Source organism: Labrus mixtus, chromosome 8 (assembly GCF_963584025.1).
Source record: "Labrus mixtus chromosome 8, fLabMix1.1, whole genome shotgun sequence".
Lineage (NCBI taxonomy): Eukaryota > Metazoa > Chordata > Actinopteri > Labriformes > Labridae > Labrus > Labrus mixtus.
In genome coordinates this window covers 24,002,754-24,018,306 of record NC_083619.1, presented here as the reverse complement: position 1 = coordinate 24,018,306, position 15,553 = coordinate 24,002,754, and the positions used below count along the sequence as shown (strand labels likewise).

The 15,553-nt window shown below is 36.5% G+C and overlaps 1 protein-coding gene across 1 annotated transcript; it reads left to right on the top strand.

The window, feature by feature from the left end:
* The first annotated feature begins 6,390 nt into the window (after positions 1-6,390).
* Positions 6,391-12,415, top strand: rx2 (retinal homeobox gene 2). Its single transcript, XM_061045294.1, has 4 exons — positions 6,391-6,641; positions 7,079-7,563; positions 10,583-10,839; positions 11,108-12,415. Exons 2-4 carry the CDS (start codon positions 7,281-7,283, stop codon positions 11,543-11,545), a joined length of 978 nt encoding a protein of 325 aa, XP_060901277.1. The 5' UTR covers positions 6,391-6,641; positions 7,079-7,280; the 3' UTR covers positions 11,546-12,415.
* The last annotated feature ends 3,138 nt before the right edge of the window (positions 12,416-15,553 follow it).

The window sequence follows — 15,553 nt, the reverse complement described above, 5'->3', positions numbered from 1 at the left end:
GGGTCATATCTGGTACAAACATAGAGTCCTATCGTCCGATGACGACTAGACTGAGGGTAAAGTACGCTATAAGATGTGGGCTTAGAGAGGAGATGACGTTAGTTCAGTCTTAGCAGTGCAGACAGGAAATTCTAAGGAGATTCAAAGGAGAACATGGAACAGTATTTTCTATATTAGCTAAGTCCTTCTGTTCAGAACTTGGAGACCCCAATCCAGTCCCAATTTCATAATACCTTAATACTTCCTCTACTTCTAATTTCCTATAATTTTATCTGGTGGTAACAAAACCAACAATGTGAGATTTTGGGTCAAGATTAAACTTTTGGGTCAAGATTAAACGCTTAAATATATTGATCAACTTGTAAACATTTTTGTACTAACACCACAATGTATTTTAATTCTTGCCCTTGTAGCACATTCACTGTTTTTTGTTTTTCATTTTGGGAGATGTTAAATTTAACAACTAAGATCCTTTATAGACGTGTGATTTGTACTGTAAAATCCTTAATATATGTCGCACCAGTAAATAAGACTCAGTCTGATCTTGGGGGTCTCTCAGAGAGAAAAAGGGCTTTAACTGATGATTTATATTGTGTTCAGCAAATTCCAGTGTATCTAGAGCTATGTAGCTCTTTTAGTATCATCTGTTTTCACCATGTGGAGTTTGCAGTCCTACTAGCTACACTACAGTAGTTGAGCTCTTAGCCTACAGTAAAAGTTGTGAAGTAGCCTATAGACCCACAGCCCGCGGGTTGTGCTGCACAACTACGCTGGTCGCTAACTTTAATATTTGACTCTGCCAATCAAGAGAGCACGCCACAAGCTTTACTCACTGAACAATACTGTTTCCTTTAAATGCATGATTTTGACTTTGTGACTAAGAAAAGATGTTAAAAGGTTAGGCAGCCAGCCTGGTCTGTGCCACTATGTATCCCAGCACAGTTTGCAATACACAATGAATGCCAGGTTCAATCGTGCCAGGTCGCGTGCAGTAGGAGATAGTGGTGGCTGATCTCGTGGTGATGACGGCGTGTGTCATTTTATACTGGTTTGTTGTCTGGTAGCTGAACCATGGTCGGGCCATAAAACAGTAGAGACAACATTCTTACTCTTATTCACAAAAGGTCATACACATTCCTATGCATTCCTAGTTTAAATGTTTTCCTTGATGACAACATCACTGTTGTCCTAGTATCTCCACCATTTTGCCTCCATGCTTTGCAACATTGCAAATGAAGCATAGGGATGTAAATTTCCCGCCTAGCAATTTGTAAGGATTTCGAGTTCCTGGTATTGGGAGTTTCGTATAAATTGTGGCTGTTGGACAGGATTCAGCAGGACAAAGACTTTAATGCAAGATAATGCAATTTTCCATTCTCATTCTACTTTTATTAGGCAATTATATTATTACGTAGGAGGGAAGAAGAACGATGATTTTACAATCAACTTGAAAACATGGATTTGGCCACACTGAAAGCCAAAACTCAGGTCATAGAGGGATAGAAAAAGCAGACTAGATCAAGAGAAGTAGGCCTTCATGAGAATACTATTCATTCAAATATATTCTGCTTCTAACCTGAAATCCTAAAAAACAAACAAATAAAACAATAAAAACATTATGAAATGAAAGGGACGTAATTAACAGCTATTGCTCTTCATCTGATCCAATGCATTATCCCCTTTAACAGCGGGTAGAGCCGTAAACTGTTTTTAGTCTACTGACTGCTTTTTATCTGCACTGACCTTTGAGTATCTACTGTATTTACATGAGCCACTTTGTACTAATATGCTTTGGTAAATGTGTGATAATTTTTGTTTTGAGTATTTGGAAGACTGTGTTCCTTTAAGTGGCAGTCGCAGAAAAGCTTTGTTTAAAAGGTTAAAGAGGTTAGAATTAAAGAGAGGGGGCATTAACCTTAAGTCGAGGCGGGTTTTAATCCGCATTGTGGAGGGATGGTCATCTATTCTGACCATTATGACAAACATAGAGATTAAAAGATAAAGTACCTAAGTGTTCAAAAGAGGTTTTTTTTCTCTCCCCTATCAGCTTTATCAGATTTAAATAAATAAATGAAAGGGATGTGTAAAAAAAAAAAAGGCACATTTCAAAACCTACTTTAAATCAGCCAAGGATGCATTTCTGCTAGAGAACAATCTGTCAGTCTCTGATGTGCTAATTTGAGCTGCTTGTAATCATAAAAAACATTGACTTGACAATATAGTGAAATATACATATTTTTGGAATCCTTTAAACTTTACAGATCTTCATCTGGCATGTTTTGATTTCTAGACTGAAATCAAACCTTTAAATTAAAAAAAAATGGAATTGTGGCAGTGAATATAGGTGTACTATTTTGTCACTTCCAAAGTAAAAAAAAAAAAAAAAAAAAAGCACTTAAACAAATGTACAACATGTTAAAGGTTCAGCTTTTCCTTTACAATCTAGCTTTTGCTGGTCACATGGCCGGTCTCTTCACATTTTACCCTCCCTTTCCATCATCTGCCTGTCTTCTTCCTGCTGCTCACCATCCCCCTTTCCCCCTGTAAGCTGACACAGCGCCTTTAAACATTAGCCGCTTTCTTACTAATAGGATCTCAGAGGCTTAAACTGTCATCTGATAAAACTAAGGAGCTTGATAGCTATGCCGCGCCCTCTTAACCAATTTGTACTCAATTAGGATAATGGGGAAACAAGCGAAGAGGGACAGCTTTAATATATTAATGTGATAAAATGATTATCAATTTCCTTTGCTTATGAGTTGGGTGGTACTAGGACCATCTTTTAAGACTCTTAGAAATATTAGCCGTTAATAAACCGGGTGGAACAGCAAAGTAAATAAAAACATTTGGGTTGGATCTAGAAATGTGTCAACAATTGTTTGTCTGATATGTAACACTGACATACTATACCAGTGATACCATTTCCAATTACAAATGTTCATTCTTTAAATACACAATTGAGTATTTATTCACATTGTCCAATCACAGCCTCTGCTAGGGAATCTAATTGCTTTTGCACTTTAACACTGTACTTGGACATGAACCGTCATTAATGTTATCAATTACAGATGTGTCTGTGTGGTCGTTCACTTTTTTTGTTGGTATCTTCCCTGATATTCAAAGCGGTACTCAACTGGAGAACTACACGAGTCAGATTTGAAAAGAATGGCCATAACAAATGCAGTAGAGGTCATGCTATTCTATGTTTAAGCCCAAAGCTATAAAACTACTGGAATCTACATTTCCAACATTGCAAATCTATAGCTTTCTTTTATCAGACCCCACACTCCCACTTCGAAACCCCCATCCAGTTAAATGACAAAAAAAGGTTGAACTTTTCATAAAAGTTGAAATTGAATAAATGGTGTCCAAAACACTGGTACTTGACGAAATACTAACGGTGCAATACAAGGAGTTTTAAAAGTACTAAACCAGTGTTCTTCAAAGTGGGGGTCCTGACCAAAAACACTAGTTTTGTAAATGAAATCTTACAATAGGGCATTTGAGATGTATTGCACATCAAAGTCTGTAGTGCTAATTGTTAAGTCAGAAATGTCAAAAGACCGTTTGCAAAATTATATATAATTGTTGATTTTTAAATAAATATTGCAATTGGTGGGTCAGCACCAGAGCCTAACGCAATATGGGGGTCCTTAGCATAGCAACGATTGGGTACTAGACTATCAACTTGGTGAATAAAAATGAATACACAATGAGTGACCTGAAAATATAGGCCAATCATTTTAAACAAAACACATTTCTGCCTGCTAACAATGTTAATATTCAATCTTGACTTTAAAATAAATGTAGCAAATCCAACTTTTCTGATTTGGAAAAGTTTGAATGTTTTTTTTTCTAAGACATTTAACTTGACAAGTGGCTGTCTTTCACACTTGCATCATCGATTAATTAGACCGATAATCAGCTGCTAAGTCCTCTGACAGTCTTATGGTATCAGATTACTAAAACAATTAATGTTACTTTCAGTTTATTGCCATGATAGATAAGTATATTGAAAAACTGGTAGAACTATTTTTATTTGAGAACCGACTTTCACCAAAATACACACACAAACAAAATACCAATATTTTAAAAACTGCATAAATCAGATAATTATTTAACAATAAAGTATAGGAGTACCACATTGCATTTTAATGACTTTTAGTTTTTGTGCACTAAAGTCTCTATAAAAACATTAATCCCATAGAAACAACTGGAAGTGCTCTATTTCACTCTTCCAATGGCCAGAATGCAGCTAAAAGGCAAGAGTAATGGGATTTTTGCAGTCTCCTGCTTCTTGGAAAAGAATCCTCACAACCGGGAAAAGGTGTTCAATCAAATCCATTTAGCTGACAGTCATTCAGCTAATTGAAAGCACTGGCAATGCATCCTTATGTTGCCATATGGCTTTAAACTCGTTAGCAATTACAGTTCCTCAGCTGCTTAGGCATGAGCCAACCGTGCAGACATGTGTTTAGTTTGAGAACATATCCGTGACTCATGGATGATTTCCCTTTCTGATGTGTTAAATACATTTCAAAGAATATTTGATTTTTTTTTTAAATAAATCGTGTTACAACTGGCTATACTTTTAATTTATGATACCTGGGGGGACAGAGCCCCTCCCTCTGGAACTCACTCCCTACACATATTCAACACTGCACTAACCTATCTACATTCAAATCACTACTCAAGACTCACCTCTTCAAACAAGCTTTAAATGTATGACTGTGATGTGTGTACCTGTGGCTTATATGTTGTTGTCTTTATGACCTGTGTGTAATGTTGCAATGTTTGTTCGTTTGTTCTTACTGTCCTGATCAATCAGAAGTATGTTGTCTTAAAATGGGCAAACCTCTTGAAGAAGATGAACACTATTTATATAGAAAAACAAATATTAAAATAGAAAATGTGATTCTAGTTATAAAATTTATGGAAAAATGAACTGCCAGAATAAGCAATATGGAAGATTTGTTTGGAAAGAAAGAGAGTTTAATTGACAGAAAATTATAACTACATCATGAAAACATATTGGAAGTTACAGGCCTGTTTTTAAACACATAGATAACATTGAACATTTGACCACCCTGTATGTTACATGTGAGGGTGGACTCAGGTGGTTCAATGTATATCTATGGATGTGTAGAAGAGTATCAATGAGTATATATGTGTTTAGGTACATATACGCATGTGCATATGTATGTGTGCACATACACATATATATAACTGTAAATATAGATATGTATACATTATACCAGTACCCATGATGGTATGTAAATTAATACAAAATAGAAACTTAAATTGATCAATTTATCATTAAATCTATGTAGCCCCATTATTTGATTCATTTGATGGTTGGGTGCTAAAGGAATATCAACATATTATTATCATGCTCTTGATGAAGCTTGGTTGATGATTTATATGTAATGCAATGCAAAAGCAATTGCAATTTCAGTCTCCTAAATTTAACAGAACTCCTAAATTTAACTGTAGATAGTAGGAGCCAGGTCAGAGGAAATCTCCAGTGAAGTCTTTAGGCTCATTAAGGATGGGATTGCTCTCTGCAACACCTACTGTAGCCACTACAGCTCGGGTTGTGCCAGCTGGCAAAGGAGAAACTTGCAGACTGCAGGGTAAATGACCCCAGTGCCCCTAACCCAATTCCTCTGTGAGCTATCAGAGGCTGAGCAGTAAGATTATTTGTCAAACAGGCTTAGTTTTTGTACTATTCTCTTTTGACACATGTAAACACTATGGGTTAATGTCAAAGTCTTGATTGATTTTGAGAGGAGAGATAGGAACTGGGTTCAGAATTAGCTGTCTTTTAGTTGCTTGTGTTTAAATTAATTTGGTTAATACAAGATTGTGTAAAAACATAAAAATATTATCATGGGGTTATTTTTTATTGTTACACAAATGCATAGTAGTTCAACATTTGAACTGTATAATTAATTTAATAAAAATTCAGTTTTCTTCTTAATAAAACCAATTAAACTTGACAGCATATTTTTTCCAAAAAAGATTATAATGTGATTAAATTTCCTTTTATGTGCTGATCATAAAGAATCAAGTGCCCACTTGAATTAAACTATTTTTTAATGCAAGCCTTTACATTAAGAAGCCATCATGATAAAAGTCCATCTCTGTGTCTTTTCTCCCTTACATTGTCTAAAATGAAGGGATTAGTTGAAAAACTCTCAGTACGAGCCATTATCTTTCAGACAATAGATTTTTTGAAAGAAAGTTTTGTCGAGGCTTCATTAGCAATGGCCTCCCTCTGTGGTCTGAATGCAGGACACATTTGGAGCAATTACTTGACCAGAAAACAACTGTCAGTCAGTCTTAAAGGGGAAGGATTCCAATTAATAAACCTCTTAAACCCTTTGGTTTTACTACCATTCCCCCACAAGCTTTGGTGTCTTATGAGGTTAAGGTGAGTTTTGTGAGGAAAGAAAGACATTAAATGTGCTTGTTGCAAAGAACTTCAACAGTAGGTCCTTTGCTCACTTGTGCGCAGGGGATTTCAAGGACTTAACGGGGAGTAGCAAATGCCTATAGTAGATATAGTTAGTGTCAATCGTCTGCTTATGGACTAGGGACACCATGTGCGCAGCACTGCCTATGTTAGGAACCTGAAGAAGGTAAGATTACTTCCTTACTTTGTCAAATATGACATCTTATGATTTATAGGTCCAATAATTTTCGAAGTGCAGCTTGAGTTTTGGTGCCTCTCAAGACATTCTCAAGTCTCTTTGAGTAGATTTTTAACAAATATAAATGTATGATTATGTAAACAACGGTAAAAATACTGAGGTTTAAGAGAATACAGTTCGGATCAGACTTTAAGTTATTACATTACTTTAACCTGTAACCCCTCTTTTTGTGAAAACAAGTTAACATATTATTAGATTATAAGGTTGTCATGTCTTATATCCACTAAAAGACCAATTTGTATGAACTTGTCTTTAAAGTGTATTCAAGAGCCATCTATTGATATAGTATACGTAAGATTTACAAAGATTTACATTGTGTGTGTGTGTGTGTGTGTGTGTGTGTGTGTGTTATATCTTCTTTTCAGACAAAGATGCATGTTCGTTCTTCTTTTGTGAAAACAACTCATTCAACCTGACTGAATCTTGGAAGGATTCGGCCCTTGCACTTCATATAGTAAGCCTGCTCCATTGCGTGTCAAGCAGAACAACAACTCCTTGAACAACTGTCCATCTTCTTACTTGGTTGCATTTCACTTAAAAAGAGAGAAAGTGTGCCAAAAGGCTCGAATGCATTTGTCAATGGATACCCTGGGAATAGTGGACGATAGTTGCCTAGACAACTATGACATGGCCAAAGGTGCCGGGTCGAGTGGTGGAGGCAGGGTCCACAGTATTGATGTCATACTGGGATTCAGCAAAGACCAGGACCCATTACTTCATTCAGTAGGAGAAGATGACAGCCAAAAAACAAACATGGAAAATCCACAGCATCCTGAGAAGCATCACCCGTCTGACCCATATGGGCATCTTCCAGAACTAGGTGACAGCTCCCAACACTCCTCCTACCATGGTGAGTCTTTTAAGAAAACTACAAAAAAAGTAATTTTTTCAGGATCACAAGAGGTTAAGAAGATTCTTAAACTGTGCAACAAGTAGAATTAGAGCTGTACTATGATTGGCAGAGTCGTATATGCTGCTCTAAAACACAATGCTCGGAACAGTTTTTCTAATGTGTTGCTCAAAGCCCGTCCATAAAGAGTTTTGGACCCTCACATTTACATTACACCAACTGAAAGAAACAGACCGGCCAAAGACAGATGTAGAAATAACAAAGCCCTATTAATGTCCAATATAATGATATGTTTGCTCAGGAGGGTACAAGCTGTTAAATCCTACTTTCCCCCCTAAATGTAAATTTCTTATATTCAGAGAGAGCTTACTGACTTAAAAAGTCTGATAACTTTTCATGTAGTCAGTGTGTTAGACTTTCTCTTCTCTGTTATTGCTGCACCTTTACCTTCATGAAGACTGAAACAAAAAAGGGCTTTGGGATTATTTGAAAAGAAAATTCCCTGTTTTTAGGAATTACGTTTTCTGGCCTGTGACACACACCACAGTCTACAAATGTGAGTCATGTTTCCTTTTCATTCAGGTGTTTTAGTGCCAGGGCCTTGGTATTGTGCATGCTAGCTTAAACGCAAGGTTAAATGGAGAAGAGCTAAGATTAATGTCATTAGTTCTACCTGTGCTTTTCTTGCCATGTTCATGAGAGAGGTCTCTCTAGCATGGAATCTTTGGATGTTAATAGTAATTTAAAATAGGTTTTAATGGGTTAGAACCATGCCTGGCCAAACAGCAGATTTTAAATAATGACCTGCTTAAAGATGGGCTGGAAATAAGAGGTAAATAAGTCAACAAAGTTATTCTGTTGTCAGCAATTACCACCTATTAAAAAATCACATAAAATTGAGTGTTCTTAGGATTGTTGTTGCTTTCTATTTCAAATTTTAATAACGTTTTTACATTACCATGTAAAAGTCCCATTAAATAATGTGATAGTCATGACTCTTTGAATGCAACAAACTTGCAAAACTATCACTATAATAGTTGCGATAACGTACATACATTTGTTATATTACACTCAACAATCCTAGGAAATTTCCGAGTGCTTTGAAATACACTTTTTGCATATCCAAAAGAAGTTTCAAAATGTGGCCAACTATTCCTCAGCTTGAATATATTATTTCACGTTTCTGGTGGACAGATGTATAGTGCAGACTTTAAACAAACAAGACACACAATAAATCACTGTGTGATGTAATGAAGCATCAGTGATGAGGATAGCCTTTGGTGCAACTGGTGTTATGCTAAAAAGTTGAAAATGCAAATGACAATGGTGCAACAGCAACCCATATGAAAAGTACTATACAGTAACCACAACAGAATAAGCTAACCAATGTGCTATGTCGGAGCATGTCTGAACAATGGCAAAGTACAAACAGAAATACATTACTTTGAAAAAATATGAAAAGTTATTCTCTGTTTCCATTTTCCTTTAAAACAATCTTGAAAGACTTCCTGATATCATTTAGTACACCAAAGCAAAGATTTACAAGACCCTTTGGGGTTTCTTTTATCTTTTTAAGCTTAATCTTTTCATTCTATCAGCACAGTTGATTCTGCTCTGTGAACATGACTTAAATGACAGATACAGACTAAATATGTCTATGATGATGTTTAACGCATGTAATATGTTCAGATATTCAAAGCCACTGAAATTATTTTGTCTAAAGACTGGTTTCTGACCAACTTCACAGTTTTCAGGTTAAATGTAGACTTCACTATATTATGATCTCTAATAACTTGGCATGATAGAAAGTATCACAATGCCTTTTAATGGGTATTAAAAGCTACCACTTCCCTTTTAAGACTATTGTGTTTTTATCATTTAAAAGCTATAACACAAAGTTTTTGCTACTTGGCATAATTGTTTCCCAATGATAATCTGTTGACTGTAAACCATTATGTTTAACAAGCTTCAATACATCATACACATGGCTCATTTGCTCTACAGCCATTTCTTGGAAGAAATAATCTGGACTATGACTTTTCACCCAGCTTTGCTGAAGCCAACTAAAGTCCCTTGTTATTGGAGGAGGCAAGGATTGCAGATTGAACTAGTAGCATCTGTTACTATGGGATTACTGGAAACAATTCAGTGAAAGACATGATGTTATTTAGACTTACCAAACCCCTGGTGTTACAAGGGCATCAGTCATTAAGCTTTGCATCAGGAAGAGAGGAAAGATTTTCACTTTTTGATAAGACTATTTTAATGTGCAATTCATTTTAAACTTATCATAAAATCATAAAATAATATGTTCTTCACTGTTATTATTGTTCAAGATTTGAACTAGACACAAAACACACATAGTACATCAAGTATATTGCATGGTTTATTTAGTAATTAGGAAATCAGTAAGGGTACTATGAAAAGTTAGGTCCCTTATAGCATTTAGAATACTTTTAGCAAAAACTGTGGTTGTTGCATGTTCAACAATTTGAGATGCTGCTGATCATTACATTTTTGGTTTAAAAAAATTGGTTGTACTTGTGTTAAATACGGCTTTGTAATTACATTTAGTTGTCAGAACTTTTAAATCTGGAGTAAATATATTTTGACCAAGTAAGTTGTCTTAAAAAAAACGTTTACACTTACAAAATAAGGATGTATATTTCATTTACAGTAGTACTTTTGATTATGACGTTTTAGATAAGGTAGTGCACTAAACTGTTCCTAAGATGGTGGACTCCTTGGCTGGCAGTTATGCTATTGTGGTTTAAAGGTACAGTAGTTGTACCATTCCAAGAACCTCAATTGCTCTTTTAACTCCACTGTCATCTCTTTCTCTCTTCTGTCCTTATGTCCTTGGCTTTACCTAGCCAGATAAGATTTGTCAACATTGCCAAAACTAAAGCATGCAGTGTGCTTACTGGTTGGAAACCAGTTGCACATCCGTAAGTTAATTAAAAAGTTAGATTATATATATATTTAAAAAATACTATTTGTATCCTATCCCTCTTTTTAGATTCAGATCTCTTCTCGAGTGACAAGTGTGATGATGAAATTGGCGACCTTCAAAAAGAAGTGGATGTTCCGGAGGGGTCTCCAGAGACTCTCAAAGATGAGGAGCACACTAAAAAGAAACACAGAAGAAACCGAACCACCTTCACCACCTATCAGCTTCATGAGCTAGAGCGAGCCTTTGAGAAGTCCCACTACCCAGATGTCTACAGCCGTGAGGAGTTGGCCATGAAGGTCAATTTGCCTGAGGTTCGAGTTCAGGTAAAGACAATGAAATGTCCTGCTGGCATTCTATCAGTTAAACAACAGTTCTGTACTAAATCAAAAGATTCAACTTTATTTTATGGCTAATGAGGTCATCATCTATTTTTCCTGTTCTTTTTAGGACAATCAAAGTTTGACTAAGAGCACCCCTATGTATCAAGTGTTCCAACCTCTACATCTTCTTTGCATTCAAACTGAGTCAGACTGATATAACCTCAATGCCTCACTGCACCATCTAATCCTATCACAATATATTTTTGTCCAGGTGTGGTTCCAAAACCGAAGGGCCAAGTGGAGACGTCAAGAAAAAATGGACACCAGTACCATGAAGCTACATGATTCCCCCATGCTATCATTCAATCGTCCTCCGATGCCACCTAACGTGGGGCCAGTGTCAAACCCTATGCCACTTGATCCATGGCTGACCTCGCCTATCTCCAGTGCCACACAAATGCATACTATCCCAGGGTTCATGGGTTCACCACAGGGCCTGCAGCCCGCCTATTCAAGCCACAGCTTCCTAAACACTCCACCTGGAATGGTTCAAGGTATGCAGCCAATCGGTCCTCCTCCCTACCAGTGCCCACCGAGCTTCAACGATAAATACCCTATGGAGGACGACAGGAGTTCTAGCATCGCAGCACTAAGGATGAAAGCCAAAGAGCACATTCAGTCCATGGATAAAACCTGGCAGCATATGTGAGTGGATGACACTGTGTGGAATGAATTTTCAAGCTGCTCCAGTGAATGTTTACAAAATGCTGTTCCACTGTTTGTTTAATGTTCAAAGGGGGGGTGGGGTCATGACACCAAAGGAGTCAGATTGTTTATCATGACCCCAAAAAACAACTCTGGATATGAACTTCTTGTGAGTTTTTTTAAATTTTGAATTCACTTTAAAATGATAGCAATTTGTTCTAACAATTTCCCCCCGTAAATCTTTCTTTGGTTCATCTCAAAACGTTTCAGAAAATACTTTTGTGTATTGAGTGGGAGAAAGTCTTCATTATGAATGTTTTAACACTTTTGTGACAACAATTATTTTGTATATTTGTGGTAAAAAAAAAGCAAAATCTGTCAAATTGCAATTCAGTGTACCAGAGGCCTATTTGAGCCATGTGGCCAGGGTAGCAATGTTCTTGGACTGATTTTTGGTGAAAAAACAACAACTTATAAAGGTTTACATTGTTATTAAGGAATGATCTTTATGAGGAAAAATATATTTTGTAAAAAATAAAAAAAATAAAAAATAAAGTAATATTCAGTTAAACTGTGTCTACATGGGTTTCAGATTTATCTGCTATCTTAAAGTAATAATATCATCATGAGGGCAAATTAACTCTGAGCTGTGCTTTATGAGCATTTACTGGTATTATTAAAGCTCCTTTGAGGAACTATGGATTTATGTTAATTTTGGCAGCAGCTGTAGACATAGGGGTTATTTCTTATCGTGTTGCTAATTTTTCTTGTGCATTGTGTAGGTAGGGTTGATGACAAACAATCTCATCCTGCTTCTTTTACATGTCAAATGTAAATCATTCTTTGGGAATCTTTGCAGTGGAATTTTTTTAAAAAGAAAGAAAAAAAAGGCTGTTTCTGCGGTGTGCTGTTAATGATTTTGTCTGACACTTACCTCACGGCTGCAGTTTCAGACAAAAGAATTAACTACGGTAAATAAAAATAGTCAATCCGTATGCTAGTTGTCTCTTTTGTTTTTGAAGCCCTGTAGAGATATCACTATTACTTTCAGACTGCTTCATACCCAGCTGAAAAGTCCTCACAGGAGCTTTAATTTGGTGGGCGCAAGAGGTTTTTCTACCCGCATGTGTGTTTGGATAGGTTGTCCCTCTTTTTCTATCCATCTTTTTTCTGGACTGTGTAAAATGCTGCAGTTTTTTTTAATAAGTTATCTTTCTTTTTGCAAATTTGGTACAAGTGTGTTTTTTAAACCACTATGCTTGAATAATTAAAGTACTTCGTTTTTTTGAATAATAAAACTGGCCTCTTGGAGAGCATTTAGCCCTGATGGGGGAGTTGATCGGAAGTCACAGAATCTAATCTAGCTCAGAGGCTAATTCAAACAGACAAGCACGCCTCTTAACACCTAATTACTGCTTTTAAAGCGATTAACCCTGGATTCTCAACCACAGACAGAATGCCATCAGATTTCCCTGAAAAAACCTTTTCAAGTCCTGATTATATTCGCCCCTCCCCACAAACCTCGCCATTTGTATCATTTTTTAATTAACTGCACAACATATCACTGTTATTTTTTATAATTCACCACCTTAATGTTCATCCTTATTGGTAAAGGATGCAATGCATTTCACTGTTGACAAAATATTCATTAAGGCAGTTGGATTTACTGTGAGTAGGTTAATGGAAGCTGGCAGTCTCTCTTTCCTCTTGGAAGGAGGACATGACGTTTGGCTCACATTTACCGGTATAGGTCATATTGATGCAGATTCTGTGTTTTTTTACTGTATTTGTTTATTTTTGTGCATCAAAGAGTGCTAGGCTAGCAAATGCATTTGCCTAATTATCATTGTCTTTCTGAGTCATGTGTGTCAAAAACACATTCAAAACAATTCAAGGGAATCCTAGGCTTTCTCCTATGTCAAGAAAAGTAATTGTTAATCATTATAACTTTAGGTTAGTGGTATCAATACTAACCTTTGATGACACCTAGGACTATGACAATGGATTGAGGAAAATTAATCTGGCAACTGAAGTCCTATGTGGACACTTTAGTAAGTTTAATATGGAATCATCATTTTATAGGACTTCAAAATATGAAATCATGGCCTTTAGAAATGACAGCATTTGCAGCACTCTGCCAGTTTTACAGGTTCTGTTGGTTAGAATAATAAAATCCCTGTTGACAACAGTGGACTAAAGCCAAAGAAATACAAAGGAACATTTCTTATTTCTAGAAGAAAATTTGATAAATTTCAATGGATGTTTATGGTTTTTTTTTCATTTATATTAGACGTTTTGGAATGTGACTTTAATTTCCATTTTGCATAACACGGAATAAAGTTACTGTAGAACCACAAAGAAGCACTTTGATTGCGTACCTTGTTTTTGTTTCTGCACATGCATTAGTGAGTCACCAACATGGCTTAGTGACGTTAATGAGCGCTGGTGTACAATAGGCCATGTAGGCTCTGACAGAGCGAGCTGGCCTGATGGAGGCCTGTTGTGTTCATCCAGGCTTGTGGAGCTTTGCCAGGCCGTTAGGCAGATGAAGCTCCACTCCATCAGGCCCAACCAGGGGTGTCAGGAGGCCCCGCCTGCTAGGGCTGCAGAGGCCACAAGGGCTCAAGCTCTAATTGCCCTCCTTTGGCCTGTGTGGCTTAGCTGCTTCAATTTATTTTTGGATAGAGGATTGTATTTAGGTCTATTTTGCATCTGACTACTTTGTAACAATAAGGAGGCAAGGCAATTTAAACTCAATGCTTCTCTGTGACACAGTTAACTTGCTATTCATGTTGAAATCAATCAGATGCATTTGTCAGAGGCGTCATAGCTTCCATTTATAGTAAAAAAAAAGATTTTGAAGTTGGAGTAGGACATTGTAAGATACGCAGACAGTTATGCAAAGATTCTCCATCACACTAAGAATAACAAGCACAAAGTTATTGAAAAGAAAATAATTTAAATAATTCTAATCCTGGATAGGACATAATAAACCTACAAGTTATTTTTCCTACTTCCCTGCTTTAAGTTGCTACCAGTTAGTTTTGCAGGTAAAACAACTGTTAAATACTCATTACATTTTTATGCCTGAGCACTTTGGCATTACATAAAGATGAATAGAGTTAGAATTTCTATATTTAGTTATAACCCTCTCTCACCACACCCTTCTTAGAAATATATGATGTAACACCACCCATAATTTGTAGTAAAGACACTCAGAACATGCAATTACTTTTCCAAGCTTGACCTTCACTGGGGCTCAGGCTCTAGTTAACAGGCTGACTAGCAGGACATGGTCCATGGTGGGAATAATAAGGGAAAACAGCGGAAATAATTGGGTTTGATTAAGAAAACTTTTCAAGTGGACACCATTTTTCCTTCTTGACATAATTGGGAATCACTCAGAGGGTGGGGGTGGGGGGTTGATGGCTGGCGCCAGTTGCTTATCTTTGCCCCAGTGTTCACTTTTAGAGAAAGGACATGTCACTCAAACAGCACTCCTCCCTCATGTGTTGCTGAGTTTGAAGAAGTAATTGATTTGCTCAACATCATTTAATAACTGTGCAGTAATACTTGTTAAATACGATTACATTTTAGATAATACTATTCACGCTAACTCAGCACCAACAGCTCATTCATTTCATAAAAAGCAGCAAGAACAAATAGGAGAAACTTACTTTCTTCCATCACACAAGCCAAGTCTGATAGGATGTGCGGGCCACAGATACATCTGAACCATCCACATAGTTCGAAGGCCTTCAGCAGCTTCATACTGAATAAAAAAAAAGATATGAAGTAGTCACTTGTTGCATGATTTCTAAAACCTGCACTGTGGTCCAGGTTCCTTCATTTTAAATCCTGTTTTTCTCTAATCTGACAATGATTTATATATTTGTATTACCAGATAGCTTCATGCAATTGCGGGTAACAATTTGTTCTGGATCAAAAAATTCTACTTGAGAGAGAACAATCTGCTAGATTTTCCTTTGCAAAATCCATCAGTTTTTAGATT